Raw genomic sequence first — 23,157 nt, 5'->3', positions numbered from 1 at the left:
GGCAAACGGCGTCCACCTGACTGATCCCGTCCCCAATCAACCATTTAAAGGAATAACCTACCTCATTTGAAGGTGATAAAAAATATGCAAAAGTGATTGCGAAGCTGCGGCAAACATGGGCTAATTAAAACTTACCGCTTGCGACTTGTTCTGTCCAAGGCCTTGGTTGCAACAAATGTGCTGAATGCTTGGAACATTGGACATGGAGTGGGCCAAACAGTGAAACTCACTTCTCTCACCAAACAGTGAAACGCGTAAACAATCCACTTTCGAATTGAAGGAAGTTCCGTAAAAAGTTGCTAGCGCTCTCATGGAATCCAACTTCATTCCAACCTTGGTAATTTCTTTGTTCCCTCTACAAAAAGCGATTTCTGGACAACCGCTACCTTCGACCATCTCTTTCTTAGAGGCTGTGGTACCCGGGGTGCCCGGGTTTTAGCGCTACATTCTATTTTCTCGGAGCTCCTGGGCATTGCTGACTTTCCATTTGGGACTTAAATTTGAATGGATATCGCCCTGGGATTGCATTTTTGGTTTACAAGGTACACGTAGATAAGGTTGACGGAGGGCACTGGTGTGGGTTACATTTAGACCCCGTTTAGTCGAGAGCTGGGCCAGATCGGATCCAAAAGTACTTGTGTATCCGATCTCAGGTGTTTACACAAGATACGACCCAAAACCTTTTGCGTTTACACGGGATCGGATCCAGATGAGATCTACAGATTACGCGCATGAATTTATCAAAAATGGGTTAAAAGTTATCTGTTTTTAAAGTGAGTCAATGGAAACGGCACTTTTCTTCGACCCGTTTTTAATCCATTTTTTATCGTTCCCACTAAGCCGGGTTAAAATGTATCCAGGGTGAAAAGTTGTAAGATAAATCAGTATTTGCATCAAAAATCTTTCAATTTCTATCGTTGTAGGCCAATGGAAGCAACATCGATATCCAGGATTTTGTTTTTTGATTTTTGGCGCCGTTTCAATTTTTAAACGTTGCTGTTGTTGCAAGTGGATCAAAAGTTATCCGGGTTCGGCGTTTCCGTTAACTCGCAGGTGAGTCAAAAGATACCCAGGTTAAAACTCCCCTCTTTGAGACCCGTTTTCAAACTTATCCGTTTTTCAAGTGCGTTAGTGGGAACGCGACGTAGAAACGGATAACTTTTAACCCGGATATGTTTTAACCCAGGCTAGTGGAAAGGCTGCCTAAGATTGAAACAAGCAGTTCAAACTGAGTATGGCGGAGGTAAGGCTATTCAAAATTTAACCTGAAAGGGCTGTGCGCGAAAGACAGACTCGCAGCGAAAATAAAAAAACATGCTATAAACTCGGGACTCATCCTATCGTAACATATTCAAAGTACCTCGAATTGATAACTATTCTGTCTCACTTTCGAATATCCAATAGTGGGCATGCTATACAAAAATGTTAGTAACCAAATTATTAAACCCTACAGCGTGTGGTAACCAAATTATTCAAAATCAGCCCACTTAGAAAGGAGTATTTCTAGATAAACAAATAGCCTTTTAAGCTTTTGAAGATGATTTTTGACTTACTCTGCGAGCCTCTGTTTTGCTATTGCCACACCGTATTAATGCTAGAACAGATTCAGCTAGTATTTATTCTATTAACTTGAGAAATTTGCGAATCATGGAGTAGGGCGAGTTGATTTACTGATTGATTGATTCTAACGATTGACTGACTGGAGTGATTGACTGATTGGTTCTGTTAGTGATTGATGATTTCTTTACTAAACAATTTACATCGAACAGTTTAAGTAACGTTTGCAAAGTAAATGCATTTAACACTTTTTTATACAAGAATCTCTAAATTGCTGCTGAATCTCAGTATTCTTAAACACTTGTTATCCTCAGCCTAAAATTATTCTGCAGTCATTCTTAAGCGATACCACATGTTTCGTCATCATTAAATAATTTTTCCGCGTGTTTCGTCATCATTAAATAATTTAGGAATTAAAACATACTAGCACGATACAAATCTTATAAGTGTTCCTCAAAATTTTTGGTTGAATGTCATGATTGTTTTTTTTGCTCAAAAATTCTCGCTCAGTTAGATAAAAATCCAAACTGTCGATGAAAGTTGAGCCTAGCAATTGTTCGTACTTATTTCCTAAGCTGCCCAATTTCAAGTCAAATATTCTTACAAAATGTTTTCTTATAAAAAGAAAAGTGTGTATAGGTTGGCTATTGACTATCCTTGGGGAGAGCACACCGAAAACCCAAATAAGCTGGTTCTAATTGCAAGAATCCTCTTTTCAGTATCGTGCCAGGGTGGTAAGTTCTGCTAGGGGTGGGGTGGGGATGGGTTAAGGCCAGTTGAGCGCGGGAAAATGGGGTCCTACCCTTTGGAACACCAGAAAGCCCCCCTTTTCAAATATATTTTTGGCATTGATCTGCCCTCTTTTGCCTTCCCCCTTACTACGTCACGGCTTCTTTCTAACAACTAAAAATATTAATATCTTTGAGCTACTATTACAAACTTTTCTAAGAGAGCTGTTTTATATCAAGTTCTTTGACCAATTTTTTAGGAAAATTTTTTTAAGAAATTCAAGTCAAAGTCAACGACTAAATTTTCACTTTAAACAGGGCATTGAAAAATCTAGATTTGTTCAAAAATATATATTGAATGTTAATAAAATACTTCTTTTATTTCATTTACGTGAAAGAGGTGAATGGGAAGTAAAATAAACATAAATAACAAGATGTTTTCCACATGAAAATTCGATAAACTTTATAAAGACTAAACATACTACATGCTTTGAATCTATCTTTCAACAAGGTGCCGAAAACTTTCTTTTATCCAATCGTTGTCTAGGTTTTTACCTAAAATGAATATATGTTATTAAATAATAATTTTTTAATGTGTAAAGAAATTTGACACTTCCAACAACAAACTAATATTTTTTAAATCTTCAATACAACAAATTTTTATAAATTGTTCTTCAAACCTTTAATAATTACCAAATAGTATCACCTGGAGAAACTAAAATCGATTACTTCTTGTTTTAGTCATGCTAACGTAGATCCATTTTTGAACAATTTGCAAGCATATTTTGAGAAAGCTTTAGTGCTAGCCTTCACCCTCATAGTATTCCGAAGGAGACTGAAACCCTCAATCTGGGTACAGGGCCCCGGGACACATGGTGAGAAGGTCTTACCATATTTGGCATTTCCGGCATCTCTTCGCACTACGCCCTCTCATCGTTAGTATTGATTCAGAGTTAGGAGCACGCGGCATGGAGAGAGGTTCTCTCTCTTGAGTAAACATAATTACATATAATCATAACTGACATATTCTTATTTGAAGACATGTTTCTCTCTGTAGCATACACCTATGTCCCACCCAAGTCACAACACAGTTACGAGCCTGCCAAATGCTCTTTGCACTCTGCCCTCTGCAGTCTGCACTCTGCTCTCTGCACTCTGCTCTCTGCTCTCTGCTCTCTGCTCTCTGCATTTTGCACTTCGCTTGCTTTTGCAATAAATTATATGCGTACGATAGGTTGCAATTAGGCCGTTGGGAAAGATAATAAAGTCGATATGTTGTAAATATTTGGCAGACTTCTCAGGAGTTATTGCAGGAACTGTATGTGCGATTTTCTGCTTGAAGTTTTTTATTTGATCTTATCTACCAGTATCGAAGTAGTGCACCTTTAAAGAGTTGACAAGAAGAAGACATTATTGTGGATCACTCGAGGCTTCACGGCAGGAGAACAATTTTTATAACAATTTCATTGATTTTTGATGATTTGACAGGACATTCCAATAAAACCCGTTTGCAAATACAGGGTAAGGTTCAAGCTTCAAGACTGACGCGACATCCGCAGCGAATTGGTTTTCAACAAGAATCTGCTTGAATTTGCCTAGCTCAAAGTTAGTCCTAGTTTAACAGGAAACCACAGAAACTCGCTCGCAATAAATCCTCATCTTTTTTGAACTGAACGAACTCCGATGATGAAATTTTCCAGTAAATCCGGGTTTCCGATACACAATAGCAAGTCTTTTCAGCAAAAACGTCAAAAAGAATATCTGGTCTCTTGCTTATTGCCAATAGTGGATTAAAGGGCTGTATGCAATAATTCAAGTTTGAATGGCAACGGTATCATTGTAGTTAATGGATTCTGCCAAAGACACAAACGCTTGTTCGAAGTGCACTAAAACGTTAACTACTGACAAATTTAGAGGAATAAAAGCTTCTTGATGGCAATGGTCCTTTTGGTACTCAATCGTGAGCTGTCGTTCTACATCCATCATCTGAATATATTAACCAAACAGGAAAATTGTCTTATGAAACCAACTATTGCAATCTGACGGTATGAAAACGCAGAAGAACCTCTATTTACAATCTTGCCACGCAAATATACAAACCAAGGTAGTAAAAACAAACCTATGATAATGATTCTGTTGATTCGCTCGTTATTTTCCCAATCCGCAGTGAAAACTTTGTCGTAAATCTCACAGACAGCTTGTACAAAACATCGTGATCCTTGGCCAGCCACCGAAAAGATACCCTGGAGGTAACAATTAGATAAATATAACTTCACTTTTTTTGAAAGCTTAAAAACTCATGAACCTCGTCCTCATATGTAAGTTTAAGAATATAAAAAGTATTTATCTACCATACTTATCTAGCTAATAAAATACAACATATATGAAGAAAGTTGCTATAAGAAGTAGACGGAACCAGGCAACACAATGCAGTAAAATAATGGAACCAAAGGTCCGGGACACAAGGAAGGAACAAAAGAACCGGAAAGGTATTTGTCTGTCAGAGCCATTCACATCTAGTTGATAGGATGCTGGGAGTGGATATACCAGTAAATACGGAATAAAAATCCGAAACGAAAAAATGGAACCAAAAGGATGGAACAAAAACAATAACACAACAAAGAAATGCAGATATCGAACAGTGATAAATATAGTTTTAAATTGTAACCAACAAACTCTGTAACGCTTGGTATCTTCAAGATATTACTGAAAATATCGATCAATTTTCGTTCCATTTAACAATATGATTGCTGCTAAAATGAGGCTACATCTCTACTGTCTCCTTCTAATACAACACAGTTTTCATGCAATGTTCATGGAGCATCGAAGTATTTTATCCTTACCTTCAGTCGCAAGATTTTACTTTCCTTTTTATTTTTTTCGTTGAATTTATTTTCCCATAAAAGTTCCTGTAAGAAAAGAAACAGGGTTTTCAACAAAATATTGAAAAAGCGAAAATTATCTTTCGTGTAGAAAAGATTAAATTAGACTAGTTATAAACCTATCCAAGATTGTAAGTTTGTAACAGACTAGATGAAATAACAGAAATAGAATGCCTAGAGGTAAGTAAAAATGACTAGAGAAGAGTAAAAATGACTAGAGGTAAGTAAAAATGACTAGAGGTAAGTAAAAATGACTAGAGGTAAGTAAAATGACTAGAGGTAAGTAAAAATGATTAGCGGTAAGTAAAAATGACGAGAGGTAAGTAAAAATGACGAGAGGTAAGTAATAATGATTAGCGGTAAGTAAAAATGATTAGCGGTAAGTAAAAATGACGAGAGGTAAGTAAAAATGACTAGAGGTAAGTAAAAATGATTAGCGGTAAGTAAAAATGATTAGCGGTAAGTAAAAATTACGAGAGGTAAGTAAAAATGATTAGCGGTAAGTAAAAATGATTAGCGGTAAGTAAAAATGATTAGCGGTAAGTAAAAATGATTAGCGGTAAGTAAAAATGACGAGAGGTAAGTAAAAATGATTAGCGGTAAGTAAAAATGATTAGCGGTAAGTAAAAATGACGAGAGGTAAGTAATAATGATTAGCGGTAAGTAAAAATGATTAGCGGTAAGTAAAAATGATTAGCGGTAAGTAAAAATGATTAGCGGTAAGTAAAAATGACGAGAGGTAAGTAATAATGATTAGCGGTAAGTAAAAATGACGAGAGGTAAGTAATAATGATTAGCGGTAAGTAAAAATGATTAGCGGTAAGTAAAAATGACTAGAGGTAAGTAAAAATGATTAGCGGTAAGTAAAAATGATTAGCGGTAAGTAAAAATGACGAGAGGTAAGTAATAATGATTAGCGGTAAGTAAAAATGATTAGCGGTAAGTAAAAATGACGAGAGGTAAGTAAAAATGATTAGCGGTAAGTAAAAATGATTAGCGGTAAGTAAAAATGACGAAAGGTAAGTAAAAATGACGAGAGGTAAGTAAAAATGATTAGCGGTAAGTAAAAATGATTAGCGGTAAGTAAAAATGACGAGAGGTAAGTAAAAATGATTAGCGGTAAGTAAAAATGATTAGCGGTAAGTAAAAATGACGAGAGGTAAGTAAAAATGATTAGCGGTAAGTAAAAATGATTAGCGGTAAGTAAAAATGACGAGAGGTAAGTAAAAATGACGAGAGGTAAGTAAAAATGACGAGAGGTAAGTAATAATGACTAGAGGTAAATAAAAATCCAGGTGCGGATCGAAAGCAACGTGAGGGAAGAATGATGCATTTAATTGGTTCCTTGTTTTGACAAATCAGCAGCCGCTAACCTCTCATTAAGATTTCAAAAGAGACAAGAAACTCTTTCTGTCTTCATAGGTCGCGATCTTTTGATGAAGACAGATTGGCAAATATTTATCAAAATTGTCTGACGAAAGAACTGAGGTATGCTAATGTTCCGCTTTCCATGCTATCTCCAAATTTTGCGGTACCAAAGACTTATCTTGATTATTTTAACAAGAAGATTATCTCAGGCAATAGTTTGATTTGTACAGGTTTGGCACCTTATAGTGTTATAACACTTCCAGGTCTGTTAAACTTGATCTATGAAGACAAAACAAATTGGCAGCAAAGTTCTAAGAAGAAAGAGCTTAAATGAAGCTGTTACAAATAACTTAATGAATTTTTTAACAATAAATACACAAGCTCAAAGGATCAAACTAAATTTATAAAAAAGGTTTGAAAAATAGGGTTTTATTCATTGAAAATTATAGAAAAACATTGGAAAAATCCAAAAGTTTTAATCTTTCTCTAGTCTGCGTGTTTTTTATGTTGTGGATTTTTCAAGACATTAAGAAAACAGCACAAAGGCAAATATTTCTAATTTGGTATTTCCCCTTTTACCTGAAGCCATAAATCGAGGTTTGCTTCAACAACATTGCCAGGAACTTCAAATGTAATCGTAGTTATTTCCTGCCAGAAAATAGGAAACAACTGGTAATCATAATTCTTGCGAAAAAATAAATAAATAGTACTCGGAGAAGTCTACATACTTTGCTATACGTTGACTTAAACAGATGAACTTCGGCACTAATGGCTTAAGGAATCAATGGACCTAAGAAATGTCGCCAAAAATAACGTCACATACAAACATCTTAAATGCCCGCCAAAACAAAAAAGAGAAACATGATATGAAACACAATCTCGAACATCTCATGTCTCGTTGTAAACATTTTCAAAAAAATATATAGCAGCTATGTGTAATAGCTATGTTTGCAAATGAAATAAGATGACAAACAAGCAAATAAACTGCATAAAAAAATATGCAGGTTAAAAAAATAGGATATTACCTTTTACCTTAACTGCTTCAATCTAATGAGTTTAAACGACAGAAAGGGATTCGTAAATATCCTTTACACTTGATTCAAATAACTCAAAATTAATCGAAATCTTAAGCAGCAAATCAGTGAAATTGAGCTTATAGCAGTGAAAATATTTTTATCGATGACTCGCTACAAAGCATTTTCTGGGCGAACATACGCAAACTGATGAGATATCGAATGATTTCAAAATTTAACATACCCTGATCTGGATACTTGGAAAAGTCAACTTTAATTTAAAAGGTTTGTATGCTTTTAAGGTGAAGGCTTATCGGATGACACACAAAAGTTCTGCAATCCATCCATTACTGCAAATTCAACTAACCGGACTAAGATGATTATTGCCAAACAGAGGCTGCTTGCCCAGTCTCCCTTCGAGAATATCTAAGCCACTGCTGGAAAAATTATTGAATATGAGGCAGTCAAAGCAAGACAGTGGCTGATTAACAAATTTTCATAAGAAACCACGGGGCAATACAAAAGTAAATTACCAAGGTTGGTTTCAAAAGAAAGTCTGAAGCAAGGCAAAAAATTAACAATATATAACAATGACTCGTGTATAGTGTAAATTTAGTTAGCTAGAAGTAATCAAATTTGTTTTGGAACCTGGCAAGCATCATCACTTTGCATAGACACCAAACAACATGGCCTTTAAGAAACTTGTACATTATTAGATTCAAAGTATTGGCCTAACTACACCAAATGTTACAAAAGTCCTTTAATGAAAATCCCCTTCCCCTCAAACAATGTTGCATAACTTGCATTTCAGAGCTTCACTGTTGTCTAATTTAATTCTGTCCGATAGCTTTAGTGACCAACTATACGGCAAACATTTTTGGTGTTGTAGATAGTAAAATATCTTCTTTTACGCCTCAATGTCAATAAAATAGACAAAAAGAATAGAGCTAGACACTGTAAATATACATTTACCACACAAATAGCTTTGAAATCACGGCCAGGGACACATGGGCAACAGCGGGAAGGGGGTAATGGCCTATTACAACACAAAGGGCATTTTGTAAAGATTGAAAGTAAGTATGATAAAAAGATGAAGGATGGCGGTCCGTCAACTTCAGAATATTACCCATTTATCGCTCAATGAACTTAGATGTGATGCAGAAGGCATTAACAGAAGTGTGAAACATACCTTTTTGAATGGCTATCGAAGGAGTTTAGATCTAAAACCAATCCAACATCAATTCTATGTACAGAATGGAAAACAATCTGTCACATTTCATTGAACGTTGTCAAAGACGGCTGCACTCGATAAGAAGCCTACTATAGACTTCTATAATTCAATAGGCCTGTTTTTGGGCTCACGTATTTATGTTTGTACCACAAAAAATTTGCCTATAGCAGAAACAGCCTACAATCATTAGCAATAGCTTCTTCTCGAATGTTTATAGATAGAATGATGAACAATTAACACAGGAAGACATGAGCAAAAAAATTAATTAAGTAAAAATGACAACTTACTTTGAATGTGTGGTTTTCTTTATAGCCGCCATTCCATTAATTTCCCTAAATTAGTGATTCAAGGAAAGGAAAGTTAGTGATTCTTGAACCGAATTGCAGCAAATTTTTGATCGAAAATAGAACTTTTTCAAGAGTCAAGATGTTCTTTGTTTTTGCTTTTAAGATACATACGGCCATTTCAGGGTCAAAGGTTTTTACTCCTTGCATTTGGGGTTAAAATACTGTGATGCAATTTTTCTCTAAGGCGCAGAATTGTTAAGAGTGAATACTACTATGGTTTAGAGGGTTTTAGCTCAAAATGCCATGCACAACGTAGACTACAATCACAAGTGATCCTTGGCCAACATGAAAAATCTCATGAAGATACCTGCTGGATTAAAAAACCTTGTATACCTCTAAGCCTAAACAGTTTCTTAAATGTAAGGTGGTTTGACTAATAGATTTATCTTCTCAGAGATTTATTGCTTCATATCTACTTTCATGCAATGAAAGGGTAACTTTTTCCATTAGCATTCCTTATTCAAACGATCCTCAATCTGGTAAGGCAAGAAGCATTAAAAAACTTTGATTGACTCTTGATTCTTCTTTGCAGGCTATTAAAATTCTCTCGAAGCAACCTTACAGTTTCCAAGAATGTTATTTGCCTTGAATTGACGAACACAAAAGACGGTAATCTAGTAGTTATTGTGACTAGATAGCAACTAAATTCACTGTGACTATTTCTTTTCTGAAATTCTTTACACATGATTGAAACTACCAAGCAACAGGATAAACGTAAAACTATTTTGATCTCTATTCAACGTGATTCAGTTGTAAAAATCATTTGCGGTTCTTTGAAGATCCAATATCTGACAATTCAAACAGGTCAAATCTATAAGAATTCCTTGCTAAACTTGAGTGCATGCAGCTTATCCAAACGATACTTCGTAGTGAAAAATGAAGTCTTGAAATCGACGAACTAACAGACTGGTATACCATGCGGTACATTACCTTATGTCTTGATGTAAAGATTCCAAGTCTTTATTCTCGACCAGATCGCATTTATTCAAAATGATGAGATCTGCAAGGGCAATTTGCCTGTAAGATAAACATCAGATTGATATTTGTAACTATGGAAGGCAAAAACAACGATTGAAAGTAACAATAAAAAATTGATAACAATATACTTTTGTGCATTTGTCTTGCCTATTAACCACAGAAACCCTCTATTGCATTCTACCATTTTTTCCAGTAGTTCATCGCTGCCTACAGTAACACGGTAAAATAGCTTAACAGTGTGGGCTAAAAGGAAGAACGAATCTAATGCAGTTGTGACATCTTTGGCAAAAAGGGTCCATGAAAATATCGATCGAAATTCACTTCGCACAAAGAAATGTTTAAGAGCTCTTAAAGGAAAAGAACTTTTCAACAAGCTTTGACTGAGCCTAGATAATCTCAACTTCTAATTGAAAACAATTTTGTTATTACTTTAGGGAAGAGAAACGTAACGATTTTGCAAATGTTTAAATCTCATCGATTCATGATTTGAATCACAAAGTCAATATTTCTTATATGTATAAACTATTTTGTCGAGGGAAACACTCACAATGTCATGATTACGATCATGGACATCTAAGTATAAAGAATTAGATCACTCTTAGACTAAAAGCAGCCAATCAACAATCACACTGTAACAGCTTACCTATACGGTTTAATTATGTCTTCTTTTATTAAAGGGATATTGATGTTTCAATGTGATATTTCAAATTTATATTTTATCCAATAATTCTAAAAACAGTTGCGACTTTCTATTATCATAAAGGACAACTGTGGGCATGTGTAAATGAACGTTAACTTTTGCCAATGCAAATCATTAGATTAAACTCAAACACAATGGCCAGCCCCATCCATATGTGCTGGTGTTTTACATAATGTCTTTTAAGCATTGTGAAAATTCCGTACACTTTAAACTCACCTTGCACATTCATTTATCAAATCATCCTCTTTCTTTTCATTCAAGTACTAAAACAAAAAAAGGTAGTGAACTCTGAAGCTCTCCCCTATCCATGTCGTGGAAAATAACGATCTGATAGTTTAACAAAAATAAGGAAATTGGCTCGAGCTGCCCCTAAGTATTAGGTGAAAAAACATTTATGGTTAAGAACAACATAAATGCAGGTACGTCGATGGAAATAGCTCTTTTGGTCCATAATCAACGGAAAGACGAATGGAAACTCTTTATCTTTAAACTCGCCATAGGGTGGCGATAGGAACGGGCAAGGGGGTAACAGGTTTCTCGTCAGATATAAGCCATCCTCCAGTTAAAGCAGCATATCCATCTGGTTAATCAAAACTGAGTTTGTAACACCGGTACTATATCATAGCATTTTATAGCCATTGTAGGAGTGGTTCGTTGAGAAAACTGGCGCCACCCCTGTATTCAACTACAATGATTGCTTTTTGGTTAAATTCACCCTAAGAAGAATGGGCAACCCTGTAATAATCGGGTGCTTCTTCCCCTAAACGCCCAGAAACTAAACTCGGTTTGTTCAAAAATACCATGTCCGGTTCTATAAAAGTATTGTAACAGATATGCAACCATTAACCAAATTTAGGCCAAAATATTTTATCTAACATTAGTTTTGATAGCGGGAAGTGGCAACAATCTTGGATATGTCCAACGAAATAGAGCCACTGGGTGACAACAGACAGTTGCTGGAGATGCTTACAGTAATGAGAGATAATAATTTATATCAAGAAAAAGAACGTCACTGGACAAAAGACGAAAGCAACCATTTTAAATAATTATTTCATAAAGCAATATTGTACTATGGAAACAAGCAGTTCTCTTCCCACTATTGCATCTAACAAGCACCGCGGAGAAGGGAGCTGGGGGGCTATAGCCCCCAATTTTTGCAAAAAGTTTACCAATTAATGAGGAGTCTCCCTGATAAAATTATGCGATGAACTATTTCGAGACTTTCTACATTATATATGAAAAATGTTTAGAAACTGGAGTATACCCATCTGCTTGGAAAAAGTCAAATGTTGTACCTATTCATAAAAAGGAATGTAGACAGCTTAAATAGAATTACAGACCAATATCTCTCTCAGATATTTAAGTAGCTTTAGTTGTAGTTTAAAGTTTTAATTCATAAAAAAAGTCACTGGATTGGTGGTCCCGTTTCGTGGTGGATCGACACCAATCACTATCTTTAAACATTCAGAGGAAATCTACTTTGGATCAGAGATATCTGTTGGCGGAAGGTTTTCTAAATTCATAGTGTTTGAAAACAGAGAAATATTTTCCCTCAACCAGGGATATATATTGTAATATCGCTTGCTCGACATCAATGTGTGACAGTATTTTGTGGAAAAAATATGAACTAGTTTTGGTATATCGAAAGTCAGAAGTATGAGCAACCAATGTAGAATTTGGCCTAAAAAAAAGTGGACTTTATCTCCAACGAACTCGAGTTGCACATTACACCCTGTTTCGTAATTTTATCGCAAAATCTAGGCTAGATTGTTCTTGATTTGTACTTAAACTACTAGGGTGTAAACAATGCAATTGTCAGCTATTGTGCTGTAGGGAGGTGTTCAGGCTTCAGTTGCCAATAAAATGGGTGAGACACCCCTTATTTGCCGCCAAGTTTGAAAATTCACCGACAAAGCACCTCTAGATGGCAGAAAACACCTCGTTTTGGGATGAAATTTTTAAGGGGGGTTTCACAACATTTTTTAAAATTGAATTTAACAGTAGCTCAATCTCAGCTTGTTCTAATTTGTTCTTAACTTCTGATAAATGTTGAGGCTTGTGTTCTTATAAAATTGTTCTCATAGAAAAAGTGTATTTCTCTATTTACTGTAAATTTATCATGAAACTTCCCTGTTTTGACTGTTGTGTATATCAACTAACATGTCTGAGGTCTGCAGAACACAGCAACTAGAATTCGTACAGTCCAAGCCAGTGGAATAAACATGCTGCATAACAATAACGCGTATGTTATTGACAGAAAAGGAATTCAAAAAAACAGCGAAGACAGAGTTCTCTGAGCCTCTTATTCTTGTCCTGATTCTCATTTACGTTTCTCAGTAGCTCTGTCTACCAACTGTCTAAGCTAATTGTAGTTTAAATCTGTATGAGCTATAAGACAGATATCTAGATAGCGTTAATCTGACAGGACGTCATCATGCTTAACCAAAACTGAATACATAAATATTCTATTAATTATAATGGGAATAGCTTTCTAGATCACGCCCACGAATCTGGTTTGCTTATGATTCAAATAAATGCAGATGCGCCATAAGGTCTGTAGGCTGGGGGGGGGGGCAAAGCGCAAGGAAAAATGACAAAACAATAGCAGAAAAAAATGACGAGGGCAAACGGCAACCGCTCCCATGCACCCCTGTGCTCCTGAAACCAGGTCAGTCTAACAAAAATTCGACAAGAAACGGCAGAATATCTTTCTGAGGTTTCTGGAATAACTATCAAATCTGGAAATCACGTGTAGCGCTCTAGCAAGCAACCAGACAGCAATAGGTATGACAAACAGTGCTGAAAATTATAAAGGATTTACACAGCTGAAGAGCTCACAGCTGAAGCGTTTCTCTGAAACGAAACATTGCTTAACGCTTCGAAAAATAAAGTGAAAAAAAGACAAATATAAAATATGACGGCGTAGAAAAAGAGGAAATAAATAAAAGTCTGCCACTAAGGTGTCATTTCCTGTAACATAAGTGTTCAAAAATGGGCTTGGAAAACTCGGCAGATCAACAAATAAACATGGAAAGTGTAAATCAATTTAACAAAAACTTTCAGAAAGGCAAATATTCTTCCACCATCACAATTGATATTCTTAAAATGCTTCTCTATAGACGTTAATAAATGTTGAAATTACGCGATAAATAAACAATTTACGAGAATTGCATGTAACTTGCCTGATTATGACAATGATTTGCTTTATGATTAATCAATGATTAGTGATCGACTACTAACCTGTTTGCAATATTTTGCATCAACGACTGTAATTATACCGTCAAGATAAAGATCTGAACATAGTTCTTCGTCAAGCCAGAAAATCCCAGCAATTGGACCAGGATCTGCCAAACCCGTCGTTTCCAAAAGGATGTAATCAAATTTTCCTCTTTTTTCCATCAGATTTTCGATTGCTTTCACGCCATTGTCCCTAAAGGAGAGAAAAACTTAAATATTAAGCAATTTTCATCTCTTTATAAATGTCACTTTCTAAATTTCTCTCATACTCCGTTCTCTCATATTAAAGAATACATTAATGGAAACTCAAAATAATATTCTGATTATTCGATGAAATGCTATTTGTAATGTCATTTTGATTCCTGATAATTAATCTTGTGCAATTCAAAAAACTATATGACATTATTTTGCATGTGCACACTATATGATTATGTGCACATGCAAAATAAACTAAATAAGCTAATACTTGACAGAACAGCAGAGACAACCATTGCGCAGCTCAAGCCATTCTTCATAAAGATCCCCCTCTTTACCAATAGTCAGTGATTGCTCCAAAGCAGAGCCTGAGAAAAAATAGTTCTATGTAAGATGTAAAGCAATAAGCAGAAGTAAAATAGATTAGCAACATTGAACAATTTTGTTATGAAATCATTCAGTTACGAAAAGGCAAAGTCGCTTTCTTATGATTTTAAATAGGGGTACAAAGAGATTTTTTTACTTCAGCTTCAGAACAATTAAAATCATCATAGAATCAAAATCTAGGATGCTGACTGTATACCAAAAATTATGAAGTCTTTAGGTAGCTATTGGTACTGCCTTATAAGTTACATGAAAAACCTAAAACATCAATGGTATACTTTCAAGAAAATAAGAAAATAAATTCAGATTAGTTCTATTTACAATAAATACATACATATTCAATAGAAATCGATGCAAATAAACTTTCAGACTATAGAAAAAGAAATTCATCACCTTCACCAAATTCATTCAATATGACGGCTATTCTTTTATTATGTTGTTCTGTAAGTATGTAGTTCAGAAGTGTGGTTTTACCAGATCCTATAGACATGAAAAATATCAATAATAAAAAACCCAGGTTATAGCAAAAAAGAAAAGATTTAAGTTTAGATTTGAAACCCATTGGCAAATTACAGCCATATTAATGTTGGTCAATTGAGGTATGGCTAATTGAGGATCTATTAACATGTGGCACAAAAGGGTTGAAATAATAGCTTTCAAAATGACTGTGGAAATGTATTCCCAGAGAAATGGCTTTAAGTACCTAGAGTCACTTAAATAATCACATGATAATTAAGAGACCAAGAAGCAGACCTCATTAATCTGCATGAGTGCACAAGCGATGCTCCCAGGCACAAAAACCCATTCTCAGGAACTTATGCAAGCACATTTTTTAATTGTTTCTTATTTACCTTTATTGTATTACAGTCTGGCTTTCTCTAAACACCTTCCTTGGTATCGAGATTGAACAGACAAATAGAATTTAAAAGGTAAAAGTTGCAAGTCTTTACAACCCAAATGAAGAAAATCTTTTGGTTATCAGTTTGATTCTCAATATCAGGTTGGCTTTTTGTCTCTTCTCCTCTATTTTCTCTTGATCACTATTATTGTATGACTTGTAAAATAGTAGGCTGAAGAAAGCATGCTCGTTTAAGTAAAAGTTGCCAAGCATTTTTAATCTGGTAGCTATCGATGTCTGACCTACTGGAGCAAAATTACTAGGTACATCTCCAAAGAATTAACCAAAAACAAAACTTTTTGACAATTCATGACAACACAAATAAGCCCCTATGTCTTTAATTTTTAGAATGAAAAGTCAAAACATTTTCAAATCAAAATAGTCAAATCTTATAAGCATGATAGAGTTTATATAGTCAAAGCTCAAGAGCAGAGTATAGAGTTTCCTTATAAGTTACTATGTTGACAAGGACATTTTCAACAGAAATAGAATCTTTTGTTGCAAAAAACAATATATGTATCTTTGAAATAAAAACCCAGTGTAATGTTGAAATTCTTGCAACCTTTGCCAATGAAGTGAAAGGAAAATCCTTAAAAATACAAATCTTGAAAGAAGATGTTGTAAACAGGACTGCTCCCTTCAAAGTAAAGCGTTTAAGATTTTTTGTAAAAATTTTTTCTAAGATTAAGATATTGGAAAGCCTTTGATGAAATTGTGAAGATGTCTCTATTTGATGAAATCAATAACAGGGATAGGGCTACTTGACAACCCAAAACAACCTGTAGATAAAAACTGGATCATTCCTTTTCTTATGTACAAAATATGACACTATGAGCATTTAACAGCCTCCATATCATAAGCAGAAAATCCACGCCAAAACAAGAATGAAAATACGTAGACTACGTTTGAATGCAGTCTATACCCTATCTCGTGAATTTTAGACCATAGTTATGGGCTGGACCAATCAGAGGGCTAGATTTCCAGTTTTTGATCTCAAGGTGTCGTTAATCCTGAAATTACTGATGACAACTGTGCAAGGTGCGAGCGCTTTTGATGGTCCGCGCTGCTCCTTTACAGCTTTACCCGCAAATGTACAATGTTTCTAACAAAGGCCAACCTTTGAGAATGAGCTGATTCTCAAAGGTCGGTTTACAGTTGGAGTATAATTTTGGCATGGATTTTCTGCTTATGATATGGAGGCTGTTATTTACTATGTCATTTGTTCAGTTTCACATGTAGCTACATATAATTCATGCTTACATTGATCTGGTATCTGCTTAAAAGCAAATTTGGCAATAGTTGGTTGGTGTAACAATACTGAGCGTAACAGGGAGGTTCCCAATTTATCAGCATCTGACTATAAATAGCAACCTTTTTTACTTGCAGGTACATTTTCACTCAGCTTTGTGCTGGCAGGTAGAAATTTGTTTAATGAGCCCTGCCCAGATGTATCAACAAAAATTTTGATGAGATCTAAAAATATAAAAATAAAAAATCTTATGGCTAAACACAGAAGAAACTACCAGGCACAGTCACAGTGTGATTTAGAATGTTTTATATAATTAGTTTAATAAAACTTATTTCATTAGATCAGACATTAAAAAACACATTCAATAGGATGCAGATTCAACTGAATTATGTTCATTGGTTTTAGTAATGTGTTGGTTACACTGATAGCTACCCAAAAGAATTATTATTTTCAAATAACGCAGCCATTAATATAGGATCACAAAGAAAATTCTTACCCATAATTATCAAATGCTCCCCTCCCCCCTCAGATGATTGGTAATTTAGGAAAAAACATAGAAGTTGCAGAAAAAAGTGTTATTCCTAATCCCCTAATGTTATTTTGTAGTAAACCAAAATTGTTCAAAGGGGGGAAGGGGTATGGCTGAATTTGCCCTTGGAAACTGACATTAGTGCACCAAGACTTTTAACAAGCATTGTATGTATAATTTTAGCTACTTTAGCAGCAAGAATCTTACATTTTTGGGGTACCAGCTGTGAGTGGAATGAAAGCAACATGCAAACATAATATTTTTTTATTCTCTCTGTTTAAGGAAGTGATGTGCACAAAGAAGTTTGGGGCATTGGGTTTGAATCCATAGAAAGTTTAAACATTGCTAACTGCAAGTGGGTGCAGGCTTTTTCAACTTGGCTTAGAAGTAAATTTACATGTATTAAGTTCACTGCAGCAACTTAATCAATCAGCTATTGTCTAGTAAGCATGAACCTAGAATGATCACAAGTTGATTTAGTAGAAGATGCTGCTACAGCCATAATCCTAGCCATGCTCTGCTCCTGCCCTAACTGTAACGAATAACTTACTAGAATTGCATAGCATTTATACAGCTAGGGATATAAGCATTTGTCTCACAATCAGGAGAAACAAAGATATTTCTCCTGATCGGGAGACATTTCTTTTGATTGGGTAGTTTCAAGAAAGTGTCTCCCGATTGGAAGAAGAAATTATACTAACTTACTTTTTCTCCTGATCAGGAGAAAATATCACTTTTTTGCACAAAAATGCACGAAGGAACTTCTGGCGGGAATTTTAAACATCACTTTTTAAACCTACACCATCAAATACATATATATCCATGAAAAAATGATAGGTCATGATTGAAAATCGTTCAGAATTTGCATTTGAAGTTTAAGTGACGTCATACTCTATTGTTATAGGTATTGTTCTAGGAAAGAAAAGGTTCAGGTGAAGTCTATATTTTCGTAATCTAATGTTTTTCTTTACCTTGGACATACTTTTAGGCATCATGCAAACCATGACAGCTCCAAAAATATATGAATTTTTGACACCCCCTCTCCCAGCTACCACCATTTCACCAGCTTTCTGACCCCTTTCGGACTCTGGGATTAGGATGACTATTGAGACAGAGCTTTGGCTAAACCATTTGATTTTACAAACAATTATATTGTAACTTCTTTACTAAAACTAATGCGTAACTTATTATCTAGGATAATTTCATCACAATCTCTAAATGATCAAGAATTTTGAACACCGTATCTATTCATTGCAACAATGTGGAAGCATTGATTCTCGAAGCGTGAATGTAGAGATTACCTCACGGACAGTATACTATCTGAAACTTTATTAAACTGAAAATGAAAGCACACACATAGATTACACAGTTAAGTTAGTAGTTTTCTCTGACTTAGTGGTACTGCCACCAAAAAGAGGGTATGAATAACAATAGCTACATCTCACGAATGCCGTCATCAAAAACTAAACTCTCCAAAAGCTCCCAATTTCCAACGATGACATGCATATTTTTTTCAATAAACCCCCGTTTTTGACATGCAGGTTTTAAATATTTGATAGATTTGATCAGAAAGAGCCGCCTAAGCCTTTTTTGTCGTAAAATAGCCATGTAAAGGAAAAATACTCCCGATCTGCCAAGAGATTCGAATTCTCCCAAACAGGTGAAATTTCTCCCAAACGGGAGATTTCCCCCATTTGGGAGACAAAATGCTTATATCCCTAGCTGCAATATCATCAATACATTATATCATTGAATAAGTAGCACGCATACATATCATTGAATAAAATGGCCCCATTCTCACCTAAGAAACCAGTTATAATAGTTACAGGGATCTTTTTTGGCGTCACTGAGACAAGATCAGGACATTCCTCGTCATCTTCATCAAAGTTTTCCATCTCAGTGCATTTATTACATTTAACATTTACTGTAAAGCAGTGCAAATTTGAAATAGGCCTCGCAGCCTCGATTTCATAACTCTATGCAAGGGGCGGGCTTTTTCCCTTAACCCCGCGTATATCAGGAGCTGTATTTCACCAAAAAAGGGCGGGACTTATTCAGCAGCAACCAAAGTATTACCAGGGTAAATTTTCTTACTTGACTTGAGGCTGGTCATGCTTAAAAACGATGACATATTGGGATAAACCTATTGCTGCCGAGACAATAACTTATTCGAGGCTTATTCGAGGGTGAGGTGAGGTCTAATTACAACAACAAAATTTTAGGCGTGGGATAATTTAAGGGGGGGGGGCTAATTCGAAGATGTGCGCTTTTTCGAAGAATTATAGTAAACTAAATACATCTTTTTTCCATAAAGAAACTAGAAATTGACGCCCACTGCTTATCAAAGCCACGCATTCAGAGAATCTCGAGGTAGTGATCGTCCCAGAGTTTCTCACTCTCAGGCCTAATTGAAGCGTATTTTTATTTAAATATATCCCACTGAAAGAATGCCTTGTTTCATAGTGAAGGAATAATATTCTTTTAAATGATTTTAATAGTTTGAGCATTTCACGAAGCCTTAGTAGTTCCAGAATAGATTTGATTTGAAAAGTATTCAATGTGAAACTTAAAACACATTTGCATAAATGTGGATAGGTCATTTTAAGCCTGGCTCACACTTCCCAATACTAAGCATTAAAGATCGTTAACCTGTTAGATACAGGTAAGCTTGAGTGGAACTTTTAACAGAAAAGGGTACGCTCGAAACTGCCAATTACGTTTACAATTTCGATCGATTTTAGGCCTTATATCTAAATGGGATAATCAATCAATTGGTTTGTCGACTGTTTGAACAGATGTTTGCAGATTGTCTGTGTGACATTTACCAAGCAAGCATTTTTTTTAAAAAGTATTATGTTAATGAAAATTTCCAAATTGATATTTGTGTCAAGCAAACAAAATGATCAGAACTGAAGAAGTTTTGCATTTAGGCTCTTGTAAATATTTTGTGATCTTCGTTTTGATGTTTGATTAGAATTTGTAACATAAGAACTGAAACGCATTTGCTCGAAGAATAAAAAATTACGTTGTACAAACTCCAATTTCCTTAATGGCTTCAAAAACCGAATGTGTTTGAATCTTCTAATGTTTTAGTAAAAGTGTGTCGCTAAAATATCACGAGGAGGAATTAGTTACAGGTTTGACAAAAATAATTGCTAGTCTTAGCAGTTTTTAACCAACAAGTCTATGTAATGCGTTTTTATAAAAGTTCTACGTCGTAGTAACTAATAATTCACCAACAGCGATGTTTAGTAACAAAGGCCCAGTGAGGGCCCCTAATGCTGAATTCATACAAATTCTATTTTGAAAATTTCATTTTAGACACCAAATTCCTTTACTTTCAGGACTTCCTTCAACAAATTTTAAACACAAAAAAAGGAAGGAAGGTTAAAAGGGAATTCTTTGAAGAAGGAGCTCCGATAGTAGCAAATCTAAAAGAGGAGAGAGCTATTCCCCTATAATTGTCGTGCTTAAGTTATGAATTATAATATCATGATATTATGTTGTGATACTTCTATGGTTATAATATTCTGTAGAAACTCTTCATCCTGTTGTAGTTGCCAATGTAAAGAGGTGCCAATATTAAAATCTGTTTGCCAAGTGCCCGTGATAATAACAACCATCTCTGCAGTTACTTGCATGTATTACTTGCACTTTTTTGTGAAATGAAATATTAAAATCAGCACAAGTTACTTTAAATCGATGAATCTGTTGATTGCAACAAATACATTGATCCAAAATCCATAAGGAAAACAGCGTCAGCAAATTATTTTGAGGTAATTGGGACTAGAGAGGGTAATATGAAACTTTCTTTACACTGCTGGTCCCTCCAGGTTTAGTTCAATGGCGTAGGCCCTGTAAAGAGAAATACACAGATATGTAATTTCTTGGCAAAAAGCTTTTGAAACGGCAGACCATAAATTGTCACTTCAATTTTCAATCTTCAATTTGTGCTGGGTATTTTAGCTGCTGTTGAATTCTGAAAATAAGCTGGACTGAAAGAATAACCAACAAAAAAGTGTTAGAAACAATTGGACATCAGAGAGTTTTAGTCAACGAAATATTAAACAAAAAAATGAGATTTGCTGGCCACATTATGAGGGGATCTACCGTGTTCTTGCCAAGGCTTGTTTTGGAAAAATGATTAACGGAAAAAGTGACAGGGGAAGACAAAGAAGAACACGGAGAGACGATGTTAAGGAATGGAGCGGGTGTGAGAGCATTGGAAGAGCTAAACGATATTCTGAGGATAGGGATAGTTGGAGGGTTATGGTAGCTGACCTCCTGATAGAAGATGGTACTTGATGATGATGATGATTTTAGCTGCCTTTGTTAATCTTTATTCTTGTTTGCAAAATGATGTTTAGCAGATGAGCAAAAATATTGTATAAATTCTTCTTTGAAAAAGTAGTCGTGGATTTATTTGCTAGATAAACAATCATCTGCATCTCAATTCTAAATCTTTCGGGTTTATGCTTCCCTTCATTCCTCTTGGCAACACCTTGGCAACAATTTTCTTTTCGTAGTGCATAGGTCATTGTCATTATATAACAAAAATCAATCACTTGGTGTTTGAAGATAATTGCCAGAGAAGTAACTAACTCTAAATATTTCAAGATAATGTCGTGAAGTAATTTAAAAGAAGAACAAAAATACCTAACACAGAATAATTACTTTTAACGATTGTAATTACATTATGGATTAGTTTGATTTTGTAAATATTCTTTTTATATTTCAACATGGCTGCCTGTAAATCAGTTCTCGACTGAGGGGCTAGCATGGGTTGAAAAGATAAAATGAAATGAGAAAATTATTGATTTTTCACAATTTTCCCAACCCCTCACCACCAGGCTTATAAATTTTTGTGTAAAAATTGATCTACTTCAAATTCCATTAATGTTCTCTTCTTGTGTTAATCAATGCTTTTGTTGTTATTTGCATTCTTAGTCCATAGAGAGAATCAAAAGCATTCTCATTCCGCAGCATTAATTTAGATTTCGAACCGTTTATTCTACTTCCCCGAATTTTCAAGCCACGCCATCCCCATTCCTTCACTTGTGTCAATTTCTAAAATGTTCAGCCCCCACTTATTCCAACCCCCGTTCCTCCCCCTCACTTATTAAATTTGTCTAATGTTTTCAGCCCGCTGATTATTCCAGGATTGGCTGGTAGCCTGGCAGAATTACAAGACCTAGTTAACAGAGTTAAAGACGCAAGCTTGGAATTTGGACTTGCAATGAACGCAAGTAAAACAAAAGTTATGAAAATAATCAAGAATAACCAGAATGAAAATGATGAAGCAGAGCATATAATAATCGATGAAAATGAGAGAAGCGAAAATGTAAAATAATTTATCTATCTCGGAACACTGATTACTGATAATTATGACGACAAGAAAGAAGTTCGCAGAAGATTATCATGTATAGCAAAAAATGCAATGGTTTCACTAACGAACATATGGAAGTATAACAATTGCTACAAAGAAAAGGCTGCTACACCCATTGGTTTTTAGTATAGCGAGTTATGGCTCAGAATGCTGGGTGCTGAAACAGTCAGACAAAAAGAAGATAGAAGCTTTTGAGCTATGGTGTTACGGACGTCTAATGCGCATCAGGTGGACTGAAAAGAAAGCTAATGAATGGGTACTGGAGAAGATGACTGTAAACGAGCGGCTACTAACAACACTAAACCGAAGAAAAATGTTTTTTATAGGTCATATACTTCGGGTGAATGACATAACAACAGATTTATTTATGGGAATGGTTTATGGAAAGAGAGGAAGAGGAAGGCCAAAAGTTAGATACAGCGACAATATCAAAGAAATTGCAGATGGAAGAAGTATTGTAGAGATATTTCGAATG

General features: G+C 35.2%; 1 protein-coding gene across 2 annotated transcripts; it reads right to left on the bottom strand.

The window, feature by feature from the left end:
* Positions 1–2,722: 2,722 nt before the first annotated feature.
* On the bottom strand, positions 2,723–19,259 carry LOC135694867 (zinc-regulated GTPase metalloprotein activator 1). Of its 2 annotated transcripts, none has more exons than XM_065213739.2 (13): positions 19,098–19,259; positions 15,014–15,100; positions 14,508–14,604; positions 14,045–14,234; positions 11,021–11,067; positions 10,057–10,143; positions 9,067–9,111; positions 8,738–8,791; positions 7,916–7,985; positions 7,115–7,183; positions 5,129–5,194; positions 4,405–4,528; positions 2,723–2,840 (listed from the first exon to the last, which is right to left on the bottom strand). In XM_065213739.2, exons 1-13 carry the CDS (start codon positions 19,189–19,191, stop codon positions 2,782–2,784), a joined length of 1,089 nt encoding a protein of 362 aa, XP_065069811.1. In that variant the 5' UTR covers positions 19,192–19,259; the 3' UTR covers positions 2,723–2,781. The 2 variants fall into 2 exon arrangements, with proteins under 2 accessions (XP_065069811.1, XP_065069812.1); XM_065213740.2 differs by having other exon boundaries at positions 7,916–7,982.
* Positions 19,260–23,157: the final 3,898 nt, after the last annotated feature.

Source organism: Rhopilema esculentum, chromosome 8 (assembly GCF_057945365.1).
Source record: "Rhopilema esculentum isolate cy_ngs chromosome 8, ASM5794536v1, whole genome shotgun sequence".
Taxonomy (NCBI): Eukaryota; Metazoa; Cnidaria; class Scyphozoa; order Rhizostomeae; family Rhizostomatidae; genus Rhopilema; species Rhopilema esculentum.
The sequence above is the reverse complement of the archived record's forward strand: the minus strand, read 5'-3'. Positions and strand labels throughout refer to the sequence as shown.